Below are 23,466 nucleotides of genomic sequence, written 5' to 3'. Positions count from 1 at the left end.
CAGGACGGGGACGGCAGGAAATGGGGGGACACATTTCCGGGATGGCAATTTTTTTTTGCCAATTTTGGGGACAGCTAGGGGATGGGGCAAAGGGGAGGGTTATATAAAAATAGGGGAAATTAAAAAAAAAATAGGGAAATTTAAAATATTCATATGAAAACATGGATAAAGCATGCACATATACATTATAGAACCTTAAAATAAAAGAACTAGCAGAATTCTTATGCCAAATTTGTGTTAAATTGAGAGTCAAAGTCAAATTGCTTATAGAATTCATTGTCATTATGCAGAATTTATAGGGACGTCCCCTAGGCGTCCCCTGTCCCTAGGGCATCCCCAAGATAGGGACACCTGAAAAAAAAACTCAAGGACACGTCCCTGGGTAATCCTGCTATCTTTGTCAGATGTAAAAACATCTAAAGCCTAAATGTTGCATTTTTTACATCATAATTGTATACATCATAGTTGTTATCTTGCAAAGGGTGTGATTATCTAAAAAAAAGTGTTAGGCATGTCATCTCCCCTTATCTAATTAAATTCATCAAGGACTTGTTTCTTCATTTCCTGAAGGTAAGGGGTTACGGTAGGGAAATGATTAATAATACCATTTTAAGTTGGGCCCAATAACTTTATTTTATAAAGGCAAATTAATAATCATTACATTTTAATAAAGAGATCATCTAAATAAGACATCATAAGGCCTAATGTAATATTTAATTTAAAAAGTATTTGTAAACACTATGGAGAGAATTTTTGGAGGGAAAAAAAAAACAAGCTTAAGGGGAGCCAAAAAGAATTTATAAAAAGAGAGCAAATGAATCAAAGGTATCATCCATTGTTATACCAATAAAATCAATTTTGGAGCTTGAGCACTTGTGTTCATCTTCTCATTCAAGGATGAAAATCATTGGTGTGGAAAAACCCTCTTGGTTTTCAATTGGGATCAGCTAATGGAAACCCTTTTATCCAAGTGAGGTGATTCCATCTAAGGATCATAATTGTGTTGAATATTGCAAGTTTAGTTCCAGCTTTGGGCAATTAAAAAATATTTTGAAGGATTTCAATCATAATGGAAGTTCAAACCAATTCAATCCTTCTGTTGTACTCGCACTTTTTTCTCTCTACTTATAGTCAAAAAGAGTGATTGTTGATAACCGTTATAGGTTGTTTGTTTTAAGTGAAAAGACATAAAAACCTCTCAAGTAGAAGTGTTCATAAGCCTTGTGCCTGTCCCTGAGCACTAAAAGGGAGGCAGTTAGTTTCTTTTTAAAATGTATTTTCAAAGCCCTAAGAGTTAAATTGTATATATTATAAAAGCTAGAGGTTGTGTTCTTAGGTTTTAAAGGTTTTTGATTTACCTCTGTTATAAGGAGCTTCTCCTTCCAATCTGAAGAGAGCTTTATCCTCATACACTTTTCCCATTTGTGTTGCACCTTTTTGGTGCAAATTGAAGTGCTGACACTATGCAGCTCTATTTGAGTAATATTTGCAGATGGTGTTTCCCACAATTGCCATTTTTGAAGCCCTTCATACTTTTCTAAATGTCTGTTTAGATACCAATCAGCCTCCACATGAATTCATATTCACTTGTGATCTTTTTGAGAGATTCAAGGGCAAAATCCTCAGGCTATGTGCTATAAGTTTCATTCTTGCAGGAATTCTCTGAACAAATAATTTACAAAATTCAGTCTTCAAATTTGTTCATCATTTCACTAGATTTTGACTTCCACATATAACCCCCGATTCTGACCAGGCCATTCTTCCATGAATTTTGATCAGTTTTCTCGGTTTTATTTTTGCTATCAGTCTTCTATTAAAATTTTGTGAAAAAAATAATGCATTAGTGTTTATTTGAGTGTCTCCACACATACTCAATGCAATCTTCTTTTGACCTTAAACCACATTGGAATTTTCATAACAGAACATCTTCATATCCGGAATATTAGCATCTCTGTGTGAACACCCATATTAAAAACTTTTCAATACTTGAGTAGCATTCAACAGGCATCTCTAGCAAATAGAATTACTGCTGTTTATAAACTGCATAGGCCACATTCACAACTTACTTTGCAGATCATTATATCTAAGAAAAAAGCAACCTTGCATACAATAGTTTCCTTATGAAAAATCCAAAAGTTGCCCATGCTCAAACCCAAGAAAATTCATACGGAAAAAAGTCGTCTGTCTTCAGTGGCCAGCTTTCATTGGCTGCATGTTTTTGTAAAGTGTAGATTGTTGGAGTGGAGTAGAAGACATTCACACGGCCATCCTGATCAAAGATCAAACATGTTGAGGATATTAAATGCTGATCAAGACGAAAGGACCTTGAATATTTCAACTGAAATAATTTGAAACTGGCTTTGTCTTTAAAATCATTCCCAAGCAGAACAACAATGCAAAAATACGTGTACTAGGCAAGAAAAATTTAATATTATGCCTAATCACATGCCAATCCGAAAAATGCAGTCCCACAAGAAAATACTTTTTGTCATGCCAAAATTTCATATACTACATTATAATGGAATCATAGTAATCTTCTTACACCTCCTTAAAAGCTCTAACTTTTAGATCTATTGATTTCCACACATAAAGCATCCTACTGATATAAAACGAAATTATACTGATTCTTGAGAAGCCAACAGTAAGACATCTAGAAGAAATGCAAAAACCAGAAGAATAATAATCGATAGGATGTAGTTGAAAAGTTTCCATTGGACACAAAAACAATTAAAACTGATATAGACATTATTTATGAGGAGTTTTCAGCAGTCATTAATCAGCCTACAGGTGAACAAAGTTTCAAATCAGCCATTGAAGAAAAGCATGTTGAAGATGTCATGAAGAGATATGATTTGAAGAATCAATCTAACCTTGAGGCATCTGATTGGGAGACACATATTGAACCAGCGCTTGATAGAGAACATATATCAAGGAAGGAAGAGGTGTTTTAGGATGTTGAGTACACAGCACAAAGGTATGAGACAAGTCTTGATTTTCTGATTTGGAACAGCAGTCCCTTACCATTGCAGAATCGTGAGTTGGCAGCCCTTACACATGAAGATGATAATGTTCCAATATTGGCACTCAAGTTTGGTGTGTTAAACATAAGAATGCATTGTGGATTCAAGCCACAGAGATTCCAATTTTGTACATGATACCATGGAGGATGGTATGAAGACACAAGATATGAGTAATGGGTGGATGAAAAGAGCTAAGGAGGCTAAGTTGTTGGCTGCCCATGTAAGACAGCACCTTCAAAAAATCAAAGAACAAGTTAAACACATGGGTCGTGCAAGACAACAAAGGGATGATACCATAGAGGCTGAACATAAAATGAATAAGTCTCTTATGACAGCCAAGCATAGAGAGCAATCAGAATTGTGTAAACATGAAATAAGGTATGAATAAGAAATTCCATGTTGTGAAAATGATTTTGGGCATAACGTTGAAGAAACATGTCATTTGGAAAGTCTAATGAAGACTCAAACCATGGTGGAGCAAGAGAAAATTGACCTTACATGATTTGGATCAGCCACCGAGAAGGTACATGAAAGTGAATTCATAGTTTCCAGCCACATGCAAGGTATGACAACCCATAGCGAGATTGATCTTCCTTGTTTCATACACGTGACTGCATTAGAGGAACACTTTTTAAGATCGTATGAGGCACATTGTATTGGAAAGCTGATTGTAGAGATTAAGGGATTGCCTAGCAAGAAGGTCCTACAATTTGATTATGTTTGGTTTGTCAAGGATATGACACCATGAAGTTGGTTGGAATCAAAGAACATAACAGCTACGGAGGTTAAGGTATGAATCAGTTTTATGACAGCTAACGCAGATAGGAGAACATGTGACTTTCAGCTAAACACACTTCTTAGACCAACACATGGAGGAGCAACTTGCCTTGGAAGAAGATGCAATAGAGGACAACGGAGACACTTTGAAGAGCTATGAACATAATTCTGATTTTCCGAGTTCAATCAGCAGTCTTTTGTCAACACGTGAGCCTAAATCTGAACCTTGCATTGAGGACATTCAAGATTGGATAGATAAGTATAAGATCAACTTCAAGCCATTTCAGTTGACACCAGTTTATGATGTTCGGTATATAAGGGACTTTATTTGATGCGTGGCTAAACAAAACATTAACTTCGCACTTTCCAATGAAGATGCACTAACTTGTGGAGAAATCGGGTCTTCTTTTGAGAGCATAGAAGAGAAAGTCACAGCAGCTGATAGGAGGAGATGGAGAGGTTTGTATCATCCTTTCTTTGTTGGAGGTACTTGTTGTTTCATTTGGAGTGAAGTTCTCAGTTGGATAGATGCTGTTCTAATTTATAACAGCAGCATATGGTATATTGGGATGACTGATTATGCATTTAGGATTTTCATTTTGCACATCAATGGGAGATCATCCGGAGTTGGATAGTTGTTTGCTGTTAATAGCTTTTTGAGATATTTCTATCTCCTCTTATTTTATGGATGTGACAGTGTGATGACTTGGGATCGAGGCATTGGCATGTGTGGTGCATTACTTCAATGGGATTATGATGAGTTGCTTCACAACTCTGGTCACAGTGATGTTTCTAACAGAGTAGTGCAGCAAAAGTTGGGTAAGGTCAAGGATTGTATTAGCGAGTTTGCTGATTCCATTCAGAGGACCTTTCAGCTTGCATCCAGGAGAGTTAAGGAGGTAGTACTTGAAGTCAGGGCATAGCATAGAGCTTTTAGCAGGTATTCGTACCAGCCTCTACGATTGGTTTGGGATCCTGGTATTTGCTTTAAGTTTACAGGTACAGATGACAGTCAGTTTTTGTTGTCGGATTGCTTGACGACAAGCAGTCTCAGCGTGAGAGGACTTATAATGTCCCCTTTTTACCAGTCATAAATGAATAAATAAACGATTGATTTAATTATTATTTTGCCTAAAATATTTTAAGGCAGTTAATAGTTAATTTTATATTTATTATTGACTTTTCAAAGTGAAAGATTAAAATATTATTAAAGTCCCTTTATGAACTAAATATTAAATTATTTTAATTTAGTATTTATTATCGAATCAATTACCAATAAGTTATTGTAAAAGGTGGTGGAAGAAAGGTTTGACATCATTTTGGAAATTATTCTACTGGAAAACATTGGAAAGCTTTGGCTTTCAGAAAGTTGGAGGACGGAAACCCTCTGTAGTCACGTACAATGCCTATTGTTATGTTCGATAATATTGGTTACCTAGCAATGTATTAATTGGCAGATAGTTTTCTTTAAACTATAGTTATCTGCCAATGTATTAATGTTCTTCAAAGCATATAGTTTTCTTTATATATTTAAACTTTATATTTACATTCTCTTCCTTCTTTTTTGTCTTTTCTTTTATTTATTTGTTTGTTTTCTGTTTGTTATTTATGTATATTCTTATATATATTATTTTTGTTCCTCCTTTTAGATTTTTGTGCCGATGTCCTTGAACCTTTTTTTCCCATCCATTTAATCATCTAGGTCTGCTAATATCCTTATTTTTTGTTCTCTTTCTCTCTCACTTACTCTCTTGCCCTGATGATGGATCATGCTGTTTGATTCAAAACATTGGCAACAACAAAAAGCTACACAATCAAATCCAGAAGAATAACAAGCAAATGTATTAATTGTTTGTATTAAGTGGGTTGTAACTCTCGGGTAGTTATAAGCGTTGGCTGGTTGACGGTTGTGTTCCTCTTGGCAACCGTTGGGTCCTTTAAAGTAAGGTAGTAGGATAGAGTCAGATCAATCGTAATCCTTGGTCATCCATCTCTGGTCTTCTTCTCTGTAATAATTTCATGTGCAAATAAAGATATATTTTACTCTTGTATCTAGTATGCATTGTTATTTGTATTATTATTTCTTGTATTTAATTTGTTAGATATAGCACTAAACATTTGGCGTCATTGCCTTGAAATAAATCATGTCAGATTGAGTGATTCATGCCCTTAGATCCCAATAAAGGCGGGAAGAGGCCACAACGTGGTCAAGACCAAGCGATCAAGAGACCTTTACAGATTGCAGAACAAAGAGAACAAAGAAGAAGATTATGAGAAACATTTGAGGAAAATCCAGTTGTACAATCAAACAATTTGTCTGTACTATCAACATTGAATGATGAGTATGAAGAGGGGAATCCTAAACTCGTAGACATATTCTGCCAACTATCCATCTCAGGGAAACCAAGAATTGAAGGATCCGAACCGCAGAGCCCCAACGGAGCATAGGAACAAGATAGAGCCTGGAAGTACCCAAAGTGTTGGTGACGCTAGAGGTGGGCGTGTAGAGGACACACATGTGGCTGAGAGTGCAAGGAAAGTACCAAAACATAGTAGTCAAAACAGTCCACCTAGGTCCAACACACAAGGGTACTAGTAGGCAGGCAAGAAAGATGGTGACTCCTCCGACGAGTCTGATTGTAGATCAACAAAAACTACCAAAATTCAAGAGAAACGAGTCAGAGGATCCTATGAGGCACTGCAAGATGTGAAAAATCATTTGGTTGGCAAGCGGTTAATTAGATAGAGACTACTGGTTGAGGGCGTTCCCTACAACGTTACGAGGAATAACCATCAACTGGTTCTCAAAACTAGAAGAGAAACACACAAAATCGTGGGATAGCCTAAAGAAGGCATGCCAAAAGGAATTTAAACTCCTGAGGGATGACAATGAAATTGTTGCTGAAATCTATAATACCAAACAAGGAAAGCATGAGAACGTACAATAATAAAATCATAGGCTCAAGGAGTTGTTGGGTAAGATGGAGAACCACCCAACCGATGGGTTGAAGAAGAGGTGATTCATCAAGGGACTGATCCTCTCACTACACAAGAAGATGAGAGTAGTGCCTTCGTCCTCATACATTGATCCTTACAATCGAGTGATAGAGATCAAGAGTGAAAACGAAACATCCCCCCGAGGGAAGAGGAATACTGACAATGACAACAGCACCGAAGGTAGTAGCGATGAAGAATCCAAAATGGTTCAAGCCCTACGACGAGATATGATGATCATGATGAATGATGAAAGAATTGAAAGCCAAGAAAGGAACCAATGAAGAAAGTAATGAATTGTGGTGTATTGAGTGCAAAATTAAGCGGCACACGAAAGGTAATTGTCCTAGAAAGATGTTTAGTGAGATTTGCCAAGTGATGGATCATTCAATAACCCATTGGAGGATTCATCTCAAGATTCACACGTGGGCTTCAATGGTGTAATTTTAAAAGTTTTCTACAAAGAAAATGATTTTATATGGCATCTTGAAATATTATTACTACAGTCTGTGCTTTGTGGATATTGTGAATTATTATATTCACCACAATGGAGTATTTGTGATGAATGTAATCATATTATAGTCAATGTGGAGGAAAAAGAAATTATTTATGGTATCGTTAGCAGAAATAACATAGTGCAATTCATTTCATTGGGGAGACTGTGTGGGTCCCTCTCTTGGCCCTATTTCATACATGTCGTGGGATTAAATAATATTCAATCTATTTCAATAATACAAGGATGGCATTCAAATGCTTTGGCCGTCAATTATATTGACCCTCAAAAAAATTATCGTGTATGGTGAAATGGGAAAGTTCAATATTTATTGAACTTTATATTATGAAGTTGAGCGATTTGAAAAAATATTGGATGGAAGTATGGGACAAGGATTTCACTAATTGATGGATGCAAACACCCTTCCTGGCAGGTTGTGAAGATTGAAGGATTTGAAACCATTCCTTGGTGATACAAGTTACCTTCTAGGCATAAATTCGTGTTTCAAATCATTATCATGGCTTCACAGGACAAAAGTTCATTCTCATATTTGGGCTTTGGCATTGAAGCAGTTAATGATCTTTGCGGAACTCTGTTAAGAGTGCCTTCTTCTGCATAACCTTGGTTTCATTCTTCACCATATGATTGCTGTTTAAGGTTCTTGGTGATACGGGACTATTGGAAAATATTATTGTGTGCGACTTTGATATCATTATTCCCTTGTCTGAGTGTAGCAACACGGTGATAAAAGCCACCTGAAGGATCTCTGCCATCAGCAAGCATATTGATTATAATATTTAGGCTTTCATTTATATTTCTGTATCGTCGAGGAAACGGAGACAACAATATCAACTTCAGATTTCTGCATGGTCGATATCTGGAAGCTCTGTTTGATGGGCTGAATGAATAAAGTGCTTGGCAATGTACAGGTCAGAATAATAAGTCTTTACATCTGCAATTTTGCATAGTATTATGCCTTTGTAATTTCTGAATATTCGATCAGAATTATATTCAACTGTTATGCTATATATGTTAGGTCATGAAACTATTGTATACTTCTAGTTCTAAACAAATCAAGTCAGCACTCATAAACAAATATGAAACACCTTATTGAATAACAAGCAAAGTGTTTGACAAAATGTCTTTGAGTGGAAAGTTGAAGGGCAATAGTCATTAGGGGTTTTTACGTATTCTATAATCAGCCACCTAACATTTGGCTTCTCATCAATAACAAATTTGAGTCTGACTGCATAGAAATCCAACTCGTGCCTCATACAATTTATACAAGTTCCTGCCCTGTTTATTCATATACCATTATGCTAACCTTTTCTTTCCTTCAAAAATTCTGATCATCCTTTTCATCAAGCAGAATAAAATCAAATAATTCATACAACATGAAGGAATGAATGATATGAAATGAATCATCACAACAAAAATTACTTTAGATTCATGCCAACCAGAAAATCACCAACCTTATTTACATAATGTATGAGTTTATCCATTTGCTTGAACCATGTATTTGCATTCTCATAAGCAAAGTCCTCTCCCATTGTCCACATTATATGATTTGTACGAAATTGTTTGGCCTGTTAAATTTGCATTCATATATATCACTGATTATAAGAAATTTGGTGAACTATTGAATCCAGGAAAAAGAGATTTTGAACTAATATTTAAGTGGCACTTGAAATCACACAAGTAACCCTTACAAAATACAGATTTTGATCCACACCTGCTCCTCAGCAAGCTGGACAAAAAGATCAACCCGTTCCTCAACATTATAATCATATAGAAAAGGATCATCCTGCATCACAAATAAATGTTGATATTGATTTGATGCATCTCTCAAAGAAATTGAAAAATCATATATGGCAGAAAAAAATGACTACCTGAATAGTTGTTTCTGTTGTCTTAATATCGTAGCGAAACTCAGGAGGAGGATCATAGTGATGTGAAAGAATTCCAGTGAAAACCTGATTAAAAAAATGGTTTACTGATATAAAAAGGTGTTGGAAACCTTATGGTAGTCTTGATACCTTTTTGGTCAACCACCAAGCAAGCTAAAGCAAGAGAATGAAATAGAAGTCCAAAAAATGGTAGTCTCGATCCTTTTGGGGTCAACCACTGGGCAAAGCTAAAGTAAGAGAATGAATTGAAAATCCAAAAAAAAAATATGTTTACTTGAATAAGTTCATGTGATTGCATTTATGAAACTTGTCAGTGGCAACTAAAATAGAAAAAATTAGCTAAACAATTACTCGGAATACTAAAATGTGTGATAGTCAGAAAAATGATTCTACTATATTCAAATATTCATAGTATCAAACAGTTTTTACCTGTGCAGTAGATCCAAGTGACTTAGAAGCACGCCATATCATCTCCATAGTGCGGTCTTCTCTTCGTTTGGCAATGTCTTGATAGTCAGCTCTTGCAAAGAACAATGCATCAAAACCAACCTGTAATGATAATCCCTTATAAGGTGATATAACAAAAAATATACCTCATTTTCATGACAGTTGCATCAATGTAATGCTTGAAATGTGAAGCTCATAATAAGCTCTAGCAAACAAATTTCAATCAAGTTCAAATTCTCATTACATCCTCTTTTTTCTAAGTAGCATTGGTTTACTTGCAAAATGTCCCTTTACTTTTAACTTCAATAATACTTATAAGAATCAAGTCCTTTTTTTTATCAAACCGTGTACCCAACAGCTCAATAGTTTCCAAATCAGGGCCACTGAAAATCTGAAACGTCATGTTCTAATATTATGGGTGATTTTCATTAATTTTGTTCTCAGGATACTGGTATATCTATGTTTCTTTTGTTATTGCATGCGTTGATGAATTTTAGAACTCTAAGACCACAAGATCCTAAGGTCATGGCAAGTGTCTGTAGTTAGTATGCAATGCTTATTATTATGTATTGATAATATCGGTTATCCAATCATGTACTAATTTTTTGTCAGCTTTGGGTAGTTATAAGAATCGGTTGGTCAACGACTGCCGAGATGGTTGTGTTCCTCTTGGCAACTGTCAAGTCCTTTAAAAATTTAAATAGATTATGTATCGTCAAGAAAAGCAATATGATCTCTTCAAATAGATTCTCCTTGTGGCTTTCCCAGAGTTCTGCCCCAGGACTGTAAGTTAGGCCCAATGCAGAACCCTGGACAAATCAAGGCTAAACCTGTACCCAGTCTGAACCAATCCAAGTTAAGCCAAAATAGAAACCTGGGGCAAAAGACCCCATATCTATTAAATCATTCGATGCATGTTGAACAATAATAATTGCTGAGGAATAAGAAAGGTCATAGGAGACACTACCAATTTGCTTGTAACAATGTTGTCCTTTCAAACCAAGGCTGAACCATCCTCAATAGGTGTAAAAAATGTGTTGATAAAACATCCACATAAAATCTAGTACCAATTTGTAAGAATAGTCATCATACTGAGATGTTTTCATAAGCATGGCATACGAACTTTTAAAATGATCAATAGACCCCAAACTGCAGTGTGATCTCAAGGATTGTATCTTTCCAATGTGAAGTTTGAGGTAAAAGACATCATGTCACTACTTGCATCACTTTTATCCTCTATACACCCATAGTAGTAATATGAACATGTGCATGACATTAAGGATTTGGTGTGATGGTTAGAACTTGGCATCATTTTTGTTGCCAACAAGGTTCAGAATCCTACTGGGCTGTTGAGCTCATGGGCTTTGTGCCCCTGCTGAGCCACTGAGCTTGTGGATCTAAAGCATCTGCAGTAATGCAGACGATGAGGTCACCCATTTGTGGCCTCACCCTGATCAGGCCAGACTAAAAATTCCTAAGGGTCCAATTAAAAAGTAATATGTATATGAACATGTGCATAGATATCATTCAAGGGATGTAGGGCATGTATAATGATGTCCACCATGAATTGTAACACCACTCATAATATTGGGCAGGATAAAGCATCTTTTCCTCATATTTGAAATTTAAATAATTACTCTAAATTTAAAGACATCAAACTGTGATAGCAATGAGTTCTTGAAACATATTTTTAGCAACCAACCGTCACTTTATCTCTATGGGAGTCAATGCCACAATTTATATAGATATATTTGGCCCATATCAAACAATGATGAAATTTTTCAAGATTTGTATGGAATCCACAAGTAAATCATTCACTGCTATACAAATCATCCTATTGTAGTAACTCTACCCTGGATTAATGAATACAACTATCTGTTAATATTTTATATAGTATATTTAGAATTACAACTGTCTGCTAATGTTGTTGGTGGTATTTTAGAATTTTTTCCCAGAAATGGTCATTTAGAAGAGTAGTTGATCATTGCTATGAACTGAATATGGGCTCTATTCTACTAGCAATGTAAAATATGCATGATCTTCAGCATCAAGTTCTAACAGATACAGGTCAATATGCAGGGTAAATGTGACATGAGATCCATATCATATTGCTTATTGCAGCTCCTGTCAAACTCCTACGTATCAGATGATGATATATCTATGAATCATGACAGACGAGAGAAAGTCTGACAAACCTCAGCACTGAGAAGATAAGCTTGAACAGCAGAATGCCCAAAGGGATCAATCTGCCACCCTATGCGAGGAACCATTCCAAACTCTTTCTTGATAAATCGATGCCCAAGTGTTGTTTGATCTATCATGTCAACATAATAGGTAGATGCTTCATCATGCATGCACCAACCACCATTTCTGAAAAATGGTAGAACTAAATCACCTCAGAGATTCAATAATTGACACTCCAAAATATATGCAACTTGCTAGCAAATCCAAAACCAATTTAAACAATGAGATGAATTTTGATATTTGATAAGCATTACTAGATTGAAATCAGAATTTAAATAGTAAGCAAATTAAATATTCCAGTTACATAAATTCAAGCTGGCCGGAATCAACAAGCTTTCGAACAATTTCCCTTTTCTCTTTACTCTGTTCCCTCCACCACCTTTTGAAGAAAGCCTGAAAAAAAAAATGTGTGATTTAAATGTAAAGCTAAATCGAGACATTTAGAAAAACTCTATGCATAGACCTCACAATTACTCTTCTCACCACTTCAACATAAATAAACTTGCGGTTTGGATCAATCTGCAGGGCATCAATAAATGAATCCAAGATGTATTGCACTGCTGCCACCTAACATTGAATTAATAAAAGCTGCACATTAGTTATATCTTCATAATTCAATATTCAGTTTGATACAGTCATTTGGCAGAAACAGCAAAATGGCAGCATTATCAATTTTATTGAACTATTGCACAAAAAAAAAAAATTAAGAAAAGTAAGATACAATCTTGTCTCCAAAATTTAGATGGTATATATTGAAAATTGTTTACTGCTCTCGCTGATAAGATGAATACATGAATTAATAATAGAGATGACAATGTATACCAGATACAAGAGTAAAATATATCTTTAGTTGCACATGAAATTATTATTTATTACAGAAGAAGACCTAAGATGATCAGCCAAGGATTAGAGTTGATCCAACTAGATCATACTGCTTTCCTTGATGATATAATATATATTTAAAAGACTCGACAGTTACCAAGAGGAACACAACCGTCAACCAACCGATGATTATAAGTTATAACTACCCAAAGCTGACAATTAATTAATACATAGTCATATAACCAATATTATTGAAACATAATAATAGACATTGTATGCTAACTACAAAAATTATGATTAGCCATGATCAAAGCAAAAGTTACAAAATCATCAAAGTCATCAAAAGTTCCCTATCCAAAAATCTATTTTTAGCCATCATCATTTTCAAAGAGAATAGCATATTTTGGAATTTGCTATTTTTAGCCAGATATATTTATATCATGTGTTATTTTTGTTGGGAGGTGTGCACCCTTTGTCCCCTTGGTTGTTCAACACCGCCTTCAAGGATTCGCGACATGGCTTAACCACCTCCCATGGTTTGTTTATCTCTAGTGTTTGTATCAGACAAGTCGATCTTTCAGCACAACAGCAAACCTTGGCTAACAAATGGTATCAGAGCTCAAGTCACGGGTATGAATCCCTCAATCATGCTAGGGAGGATTATTGGAAGGTGTGCGCCCTTTGTCCCCTTGGTTGTTCAATGCCACCCTCGAGGATTCGCGACATGGCTTAACTGCCTCCCGTGGTTTGTTTATCTATGGTGTTTGTATCGGCCATTAACAAGTCGATCTTTTGGCGCAACAACAAACCTTGGCTAACAATTTTTAGCAATCTCTTTAGGGCAAGGAGCCCATGTTAGTTTTAACCTTCTAGCATTCACTATTTATATCCTGGAGTTAGCTATTTTAAGATCTTTTGTCTTGTGAGAGATGTGAGTAATTGATTAAACACTTGGTTGAACATTGGCCTTTGTGAGTGTGACTGTCCTCTAGTCACAGTTTACTGTCCGATGGCTGTGATTGGGTACCAAACTAAACGTGAGTTGATTGTCATAAAAATGTATAGAGAATCCACACTGAATTAAAATGCTTACCAAAAGGTGAGAGGCGCCATTTAAAATGCAATCCCACCTATTCATCTATACAAAAACCATCAAATGTTACAAATGAAATTCATCTCAAGTTGCCATAGCAATAAGCCCTCAAAACTTTGACAAGGAATTTAAGTCTCTACTGTAAGACGACCTATACATGCTATGCTGCAAGAAACAACACAAGACTCCTGCATCTCATGCCACCTGGCATTTCAATTTTTGTTGTCTCGCCTTTTCAGTCAAACAAGATCTCATGATTCTCATCACAAATCAAATGCAAAAAAGATGTATTACAAAGACTTTGTCGATGACGATAATGATGAGTTGCTTCTTGAGACCCTCAAGGATGATATTGAGGCCCTCTTAATGTAGAACAAGTGCAGATTGTAATGTCCCCTTCTCACTAGTACTCAGACATTAATGCAGTTTGGCCTATTACTTGACCCTCGTAGGCCAAGGAGTTGATGAGAGGGTCGCTTGGGCAGTGCTTGTGGCTTTACATTTGATTTTTATATGATTTTTGGAGAGATAATGTACTCTCACGTATGATGTTAATTGCACTTTATATTTTAATGATATTTTAATATTATTTTAAAAGTGCAAATTAATTATTACATTATTAGTGAATTATTAGAAGCTTCTAGATGGCCGACTTCAAGAGGAGGTATAAAGAGGGGGGAGCGACTAGGCTGGAAAAGGATTCGGTTATTGTCATTTGCATTGATGAGATTTGTGGAGCCAAGGGTTTCTGCAGGTTGTCTACTTGATCTTTGGGAACGGAAACTCCCATAGATAAGCATAACTGAGGTGGTGAGAGATCCACCGAAAGGTTGTTGCAGCTATCTAAGAGTCGATTGCATCTTCCATATTCTGAAGTAAAAACTCAGTCATTCTCAGACTTCATAGCAGCTACAGGAATACCACGATTTCACTCATGGAGGCCTACTAATGCATCGATTTCTCTTCCTAGCTGGAGCGCTCAAATTGTGAGAGCATAGCGATGGTTTTGGGTGCTTGAGAGGGCACTTAGAGGCTGCAAATAATTTATTATTGACTATTTACATCAGAACAGGGGCGGCTAGGAAAAGGCATTGATTTGAGCCAAAGAGGGACTCTTTCCATTGGATATTGATTGCTTCTTCAACTACGACATTGGGCTCTTCTATAATCAGGTTCCTATTATCATTAGTAGTTGTTTACATTGCCAACTTAGCCTCTTAATGTTGCTGCTGTAGGTGAGCATACATAGTCTGATACATGTATCATGTAAAGCAAGAAGCTTAGTAATTTGTACTTGGAAATGCATTCAATAAAGGGTTAAGATTTGGTGCCATATATTTGATGTTATATGCATTTATGCCTAGCATATTAGATGCATGCCAACTGTTTGACATAATGTCACTTGGCTGTAGATGTTAATTTGTATTTGCATTAGCCATGTATTTCTTTCATGTAGTTTAATCAATTAGCTTTCAATTCAAGGCTTTGCATCTTTATGTTCAAAAATTCAGAAACAATCAAATTGAAAACATCATTTGGCGTCAAGTAAACACAAACAAAGGAATCAGGACTTTTTAACAGCAGGTTAAAGGATTGAAGGACAATTGTTTGACAATATTCCTTGAGTTCAAATTCAACAATTTCAGACATATATCAGCAAGGGATATTTCACAGATGAGGGTGGTAGGCATAGCCCTAGAACTACTAAAAGTTCTATACAAGGATTTTGTTCTACAGAAAGGCAGTCATTCGAGATGAATATTTGATAAAAGTGCTAGCAGCCCTTTTCTGTGATGTAGCATCAAGTTTCAATCATGTTGTTACTAGTTTAATCCATATGCTTCTACTAATTCTCAGATTTGTACCCATTTGGCCCTTAACTTTCATTGTCCAGTGACAATCGAATTTGATTTTTGATGAATACAAAATATTAAGATGTTCACTACTCGCTTCTATGTTGTTCATGACTGTGAAATAGCAATGAAAATAATTGATGCAAAACTAAGGCACTATTCAATTGTTTATAATTCTATGTATAAATTTAAGAAACAACGATTTTTTTGTACCTAGAGATCCTCTACCCTAGGCCTAAGAGCGCATATACCATCCCTCTTGGCCTCATGTGGCCCTTGCCATCCATATGAGGTGGTGTACCTAGTGAGGTGTCCTATAGCCATTCCCCTTCATCATGACATCCTTTTCCGCTTCCTCTGTGATCCGCCATGATAGAGGGTTGGGGTGCATTACAAATAGGGTGTCCCGGAAATCCTTCCCTTCTAAGCCCAAGGGCTGCACTCCTTGTACCCACTTGGCCTCATGGGACCCCTGGTCACCACCATGAGGTCGCGTACTTAGAAGAGTATCCCAACATTGTTTCCCCTCCTTGTAAACCCTTAAAATCCCTATCATGGCTGATAATAACATTTAAAATTCATCAATCAACAGTGAGCAGTCGTGAACAAGATTCATTATGCTATGTATATCACAAGAAACGCATACGAAAATCACAATATATGATCAATCTGATGTATGCCTTAATTTTTATCAATATCAAATCTGATATCTTTGATTGAATAAATTACTTTGATTATATGACTCGGAGTATTGGTGAGTCATGATTAAGTGATGGTTGATTAGGCGATTGAAGAGTGATGATGTAATGAATGCTGGTTTCATATATTGGTGAATGATGATTGACTGAATGCTGATTTCATAGTATGAGTTGCTGATCTGTTGTTTGCTTGATTTGATAATTGATGATTGCTTTTGTGAATCCATGAGTGATGAGTAATGATTGAGTTAGTCACCCTCGAATGCTTGGAATGATCTCTCCTTCATGATTTTAAATACATAATTATTATTTATAATTAAATCCTATTTCAAAATGGGGACACTACACATATACATATGTATACATTGTGTATATATGTGGATAGAGGTGACAGTTTACATTTCAGCCTGGCCAACATGCCTCTTGGGTGTACAAGACATCCTTGCAGAAAAAAGGGGACATTGTCACTTTTTATTATATATATTATCTCAAGTTATCATCCATCAGGTGTCAACCTTGTGATCAAGCTTGAGCAAACCGAGAATTCTAGTTCACCTACTCTATAAGTATACATGTGCAAATATGCGTGCATATCGACCTGAGTGTAGGTGGATTGGCAAAGTTCAAATTCCTCCCAAGATTGTCAGAAGTTAAAATCCAGGGATAAAAAGTTCAAACAATATATAAATTAGTTGGGAAGAAATCCATACAGGGAGCATCATTCACCAATTGGCAGTCTGGCTCAGCCGTGACACTTGCATATATAAATATTATAGATGCAAAACATATATTTATCATTTCTTGTGCTTTCTAGGTTGCTTGCATCATAGCCTATATGGAACTCAATAGTACAGCCAAGCTTCAAAGCATTTACAATCTATAAAATTGCCTGTGACAACACTCTCCTGGTTCCATAATTGGCAACCTGAAAACGAAGAGTCCATTGCACTCATCACTCATGCATTTCAAAAACAGGATTGCCGCAGTAAAAAGTAAAAGGGCAACCTGTAAACTGAAAGGACTGTATAGCTCATGCCTAGTATCCGTCAAAACATAACTACGTAATACCACAACAGCCTGATTGACGTGAAAAACTAACAAGAGGAATACCACATAGTGCAAACTAAAAGGGCTTCGAGTAATGAAAAGTGTATAAAACTTATAACCATTACAAATCACCCATCAAAACATAATTACTTCATACTAAAGCCACCTAATTGAAAAGGTTATATAGCTTATCCATAATTGACTAAGACAAATTTATTAGTAAAGCTCCTAACAACAGGCATGCCACAGAAAAACTAGAAAGGAACCATATGAAATGAAAAGGGTATATACCTTATAAATCATGTCTGATAAAGAAAATTCGTCAAGACATGACTAAGTTATACGAGAACTGCCTATTTGAAATGGGTATACAATTTATGGTCAATTGACTTGAACAAATTTATTAACAGAGATCTTAATAACAAATATCTAGTCCACTAAGATTCAAGACTTTGACAGACTAAGAAAGTTATATTCCCGATAATCCCGACCAATAATAATCTATTTACCTGTATAGAGCTGTTGGAGCCTGTATAGTACTGATCAACTGTTTTGAGCCACCCAACATCATCATGAGTGTGAGGAACTAAGTGAACATTGAGTTTGCCTTCCACAGGCCCTCCTTCAGTGTTGTATTCGATTGGAAAACAACGGCAAAAGCATAAGAGAGCACTGATCAGTAAGCATTGAAGCCATGCTTGATTCATGTTTATTTCTTCTGCTACTCTTTTTTTTTGTGTCGATAGTTTCCAATCACGAGATATATAGGTAGAGGATGGAGCGGGAGAACGGGGCAAGTATTGGGGCAGAAATATGGGTCAGGATGCGATGTGATGTGACATTAGAGTGGGGACATATAGATTGCTTTGCAAGGCGGACAAAATTTTTTAATACAGTTGTTGATCAGCTTGAAGTAATCATTTCATTTTTATTTTTTTATTAATTTTTTAAACGTAAAGCAGTGGGAAATATATAGGTATACTTGTGTCGAGTGTCATTTCATTTGTTTTGTTTTGTTGAATATTTAATTTTGAATTTATGTTGTATTTATTTATTATTAAAATTTATGTTAAAGAAGAAGAATAGATCATTATTGAAATATAATTTTGTTATATTTAATTAATAATGTTAATTATTTTAAATAATTTTTTTATTAGATTAGGTGTATAGCTGCAGCAGTATAAGAGTTGTAACATCAACATTACAACAATAAGAACTTAATAAAATGACAAAACAATAAAAAATTGTACTTGTTGTTAAAGACAACTTTAAAATAAAACATCAAAACTTAAATATAACTTCTTAACAGTTGATGTTGAAGAATTTGTTAAAATATACAACAATAATTAAACATGGCTTCTTAATAGTTCTTTTCATTGCCAGAACAAAAAAAAACAATGTCGTAGAGATAGAGTAGCAAATTTTGGTAGAAGGTTGAAGCTAAAAATAGGATAGCAACATAATTAAACTTGAAAGGTATGCTTAAAGCACTTCCCAAGCCATCAGATGGGTAAGATAAGACATGTAAGTCAATAGAAGAACCCATCTTGTTGTTTATTTCCATCACTTGTTGAAGAAGCAAGAAGAGAAGAAATTGAGTTGAAGCACATTGTAGTTGGCTTAACTTTGTCTCATAGTTGTGCATGAAGATTTTTAGTATGTAGATTAGTTGCATCATTGTGAAAAGAGGAGACTAGGCAAACCATTTGAGTTTGTAGATTGGGGCATATTGTTTTAATTTCTATTTTCAGGAGGAGAAAAGAGTGAAACGAGGCAGGTTGACATCGAATCTTCCAAATATTTTTAATTATGATAAGCATGCATGAGTTAGAAATCATGTTGTGGGCATGAGAGGATCCGAGAAGAGTAATTTTCCATGACCATGTGAAATAGAAGAGAACAAATATGGAGGCTTTAAGGGTATTCCATAACATTCTCACATGAGGACTTAGCCAAAAATAGTGAATGAAAGATTCTCCTTGATCACAAATGGGGCAAGATGGGGGCGAGATGAGGAATTTAAGATGAGATCCCATTGGAAGTATAGCAAGGAGTTTCCAAGCTATAAATTATGGTTAAGCATTGGCTTTGGTTTTCTAGATTTGAAGACTATGTTTATAGATCACTTTGAGGGGAAATGCTCCAAAGTTGCAACCATTTGAGATAGTGATTAAGATAGGCAAATTAGGAACAAGTTGTTTATAGATCACTTTGAGGGGAAATGCTCCAAAGTTGCAACCATTAGACCACCTCCAATCCTTGTCTTTGTAGATTAAGTCAAAGAAGTGTTTGAGTTGAAGCCATGATTTCCATGTGAAGCTTGAGGAGTCCCAAAGGTCTGTTGCAAGTTTGGGTAGAATGAGTTATTCGTGTGTTATCATTGATGTCAACATGCTTTGGTTTTCATTAGTGACTGGTTGTACAGTTGATGTTGAGTTTCCTATGTAGTTGTGTCGAGAGATTTGCTCCACATTTCCTCTATATTGTACATCTATTCATGCAATTTAGATATGTTGTTAAGCAATGTTTAAAGATGTTAGATTCAAGATTTGGTGTTCTGATTGCAGTGTTGAGGAAGTTGCATTCACCAGTGTGTGGTGATGTTTGATAGTGTTTCCGAGTTCATGAAGCAGTCACCGGTGAGGAGGGACCTCAAAGAGATCAATACGGACCAGTCAGCAAGAGTAACACAACGGAAACACAAAGATATGATGGAGGCAATGCAGTACAAATTGTTTTATTTCATGAAAATTGATTACAACCAACCGGTAACAACCGGGTTACAGCATAACCGACTCACAGGCCCGGTAGAACATACAAAATAGGTCACAACTAGGACCTTGAATCTTAAGATCTATCTTCTACGTACAATCTAGCTACCTGATTCTTCGATTGATTACATTCTAATGTGCAATAACAATTATATATGAGATCCAAAGGATCCAGTCAGCCCAAAAAGGGATCAAAACCTAAAGAACAAGACCTAACATGTAAAATAAACAAGGTTGGCCTCCACCAAGAGATTCCTCAAAAAAATCCAAAGGATGAAACGTAGATCGCTAAAAAAGGTCGGCCACACGCCAAGGAACATTGGAATCAATGCCCAAGGTTCTGCAAGCTTTGGAAGGGGTTCCGGTAGATCACCAAAATAGGTCCAAGCAACCGGTAACAAGAACTATCAATCAGTAACAGGAAACTGACAAGGAAACCGATAGCGATATCTTGTCAAAAAATGATCCAAATGTGATGCGGTCTGGAAACAAGAAAGATGATCAAGTCTTCAAGTATAATCTAACTCCACTAGATCTAGTGAGCCAAAACCAAGACACACAGACAGAAGAGCTGAAACTGCAAATAGAAAGCTAAACAGAAAGAAAATGTTTTTGGTTGATGCAAGATTGCTATGAACCGGGAATGCTCCTGCATCAGACACCCGGGGTTATTGAAAAAGTGAGCCTCTCACTTTGCTGGGGTCAAAGGAAAACCAAGGCGGTCTACCTATGCCTGAGAAATCCAAGTTGAATCTCCAACTAGTCTATCCTTCCACTTTACAAGATACTCCTTATACTGACTGCTCTGGGTACTATGCCCAATTCTACTATCCAAAATTTCTTCAATCTGATCTGGTTCCTCCTGGGGCAACTATTTCTCCAAGTCTGCAATATTATCCTCACTGAATTTTGGCTCATGATACTCATGAAGATCTGCAATGTTAAACATAGGTGAGATACTCAAATTATCTGGTAACTCCACTTCATATGCATTTCCAGAATTGAACTTCCTCAAAATCCTGCAAGGTCCAAACTTCTTCATCTGCAATTTGTTATAAGTTCCAACTGCGAATCTCTCTTTTCTCAGATATACCATCACTTCATCACCAACTTCAAATTCCTTATGTATCCTATTCTCATCTGCCTTCTCCTTATAATTGTTGTTCATGTCTTCCAAATGTTGCTTAACCTAAATGTGCAATGCTACCATGTGATTTGCAAAGTCTTTTGCTTCTTAACCTCTCTGGTCTTCACTACTAATGTCCCTCAATTTTGATATACCTCTAGGATGCACTCTGGTAACAATCTCAAAAGGTGTTCTTCTGGTACTCTTGTTCATTGAATTGTTGTAGGCAAGCTTTTCTTGTGCAAGGATCAAATCCCAACTTTCAATTTTATCTCCAACTAAACATCTCAACAAATTTCTCAAACTCCGGTTAACAACTTATGTCTGTCCATTAGTTTGTGGATGAAAAGTATAACTGAACTTCAAATCTGTCTGCATCTTCTTCCAAAGTGTTCTCCAAAAATAGCCAACAAACTTAGTGTCTATGTCTGAAACTATGCTCTTAGGTAATCCATGCAATCTCACCACTTCCTTGAAAAATAGGTTTGCTACATGTAATGCATTTGATATCTTCTTACAAGGTATGAAATGAGCCATCTTCGAGAATTTATCCACTACCACAAATACAGAATCATTCCCTCTCGGTGTTTTAGGCAATCCAAGTACAAAATCCATGCTTATATCCTCCCACGGTCTTACCAGTACTGTCAAAGGTTTATGCAATCCCACATTTTGACTAGTACCCTTTGCAACTTGACAAACTCTACAACTTTGCACATATCTCTTAACATCCTTACGAATCTAGGGCCAAAATTACTACTCACTCGCCAATGCTATTGTTTTGCCAATGCCAAAATGTCCAGCTAGTCCTCCACTGTGTTTCTCCTTTAGCAGGTTCTCTCTCACAGAACTCTTAGGTATGCACAACTAAACTCCTTTGAATAACATCCCATCTTATATGAAGTAATCTGACCACTTGCTTCTGTCGACCATAACCGGTTCTCCACATTCTTTCCAAGGTTCTACAAAATCCGGGTCATCATCATACAAGGTCTTCAATTCTTCAAATCCTAATATTGTCACTCTCATCTTCGTCAGCAAATTCCTTCTTCTTCTCAATGCATCAACAACTTTGATAGATTTTCCACTTATATGCTTCAACAATTCAAAACTTTTGTTTGCTGTGGTGGTCCACTTGAATTCCTTCTGGTCTCCTCTCATGGTCTCAGTCATAGAGTTACAAACTGAATTGAAATATTTGATAAACTTCCAGTAAAAACTAGTCAATCCATGAAATGGTCTTACCTCTCCAATGCTTTCTAGCGTAGGCCACTCAACAATTGCTTTCACTTTCTCAGGGTCCATCTTCAAACCATCCTCAGATATCACAAATCCCAAATAGACTAACTCGTCCTTCGTGAAAATACACTTCTTAATATTTATCAGCAACTTCTCTTCTCTCAACCTCTGCAAAACTTGTCTCAACTGCAACAAATGCTCCTCTTTTGTCTTACTGAAAATCAAAATTTCATCCAAATACACAATAACAAACTTACCCAAGAATTTCTTCAATACCTCATTCATCAGCCTCATGAAAATACTAGGTACATTAGTTAACCCAAAAGGCATCACCAACAATTCATACAATCCTTCATTTGTCTTAAATGTTGTCTTCCATTCATCTCCTTCTTTGACCTTGATCTAATGATATGCACTCTTCAAATCTATCTTTGTAAAGTATTTTTCTCCACTCAAACAATCAATTATGTCATCCATCCTAGGCAAAGGAAATCAGTATTTCACTATGATCTTGTTTATTGCTCTGGAATCAGTGCACATTCTCCACTCTCCATTCTTCTTAGATGCTAATATTGTTGGTACTGCACAAGGGCTCAGACTCTCCCTGATAAAACATTTCTTCAACAACTCCTGCACTTGTCTATTCAGCTCCTCATTCTCTACCGGTGTCAACCGGTGTGCAGTTTGGTTAGGCAAACTAGCTCTGGGAACCAAGTCCATGCAATGACTAATACTTCTCACGGGTGGCAATCCATCAGGTACATTATCTAAAATGATGTCTTCATTTTCTGTCAGCAAATATTTTATCTCTTTCGGTTGTTCTCCTTCTAGTTCTAGTTTCTCAGTCTTCTTAGGAATTAAGGCAAAACACACATTCTCATGTCTCAATCCATCCAGTAATTTCCTTCCATCTACCAAACATATTCTAGCATTCG

The 23,466-nt window shown here is 36.2% G+C and overlaps 1 protein-coding gene across 1 annotated transcript in view; it reads right to left on the bottom strand.

Moving 5' to 3' along the window:
- The window catches only part of LOC131076799 (alpha-mannosidase), a 162,077-nt gene extending 143,850 nt beyond the window's left edge, over positions 1-18,227 (bottom strand). The window contains exons 1-9 of the mRNA XM_058014130.2: positions 17,905-18,227; positions 12,366-12,449; positions 12,187-12,275; positions 11,834-12,008; positions 9,621-9,740; positions 9,174-9,257; positions 9,017-9,088; positions 8,757-8,870; positions 2,169-2,269 (exon numbers count right to left, since the gene is read on the bottom strand). Of these exons, the coding sequence (XP_057870113.2) occupies positions 2,169-2,269; positions 8,757-8,870; positions 9,017-9,088; positions 9,174-9,257; positions 9,621-9,740; positions 11,834-12,008; positions 12,187-12,275; positions 12,366-12,449; positions 17,905-18,102 (1,037 nt within the window). The 5' untranslated portion in view covers positions 18,103-18,227. The remainder of the gene's footprint in view (positions 1-2,168; positions 2,270-8,756; positions 8,871-9,016; positions 9,089-9,173; positions 9,258-9,620; positions 9,741-11,833; positions 12,009-12,186; positions 12,276-12,365; positions 12,450-17,904) is intronic.
- Between the last annotated feature and the right edge of the window lie 5,239 nt (positions 18,228-23,466).

This window comes from Cryptomeria japonica, chromosome 11 (assembly GCF_030272615.1).
Source record: "Cryptomeria japonica chromosome 11, Sugi_1.0, whole genome shotgun sequence".
In the NCBI taxonomy this organism is placed as follows: domain Eukaryota; kingdom Viridiplantae; phylum Streptophyta; class Pinopsida; order Cupressales; family Cupressaceae; genus Cryptomeria; species Cryptomeria japonica.
The sequence above is the reverse complement of the archived record's forward strand: the minus strand, read 5'-3'. Positions and strand labels throughout refer to the sequence as shown.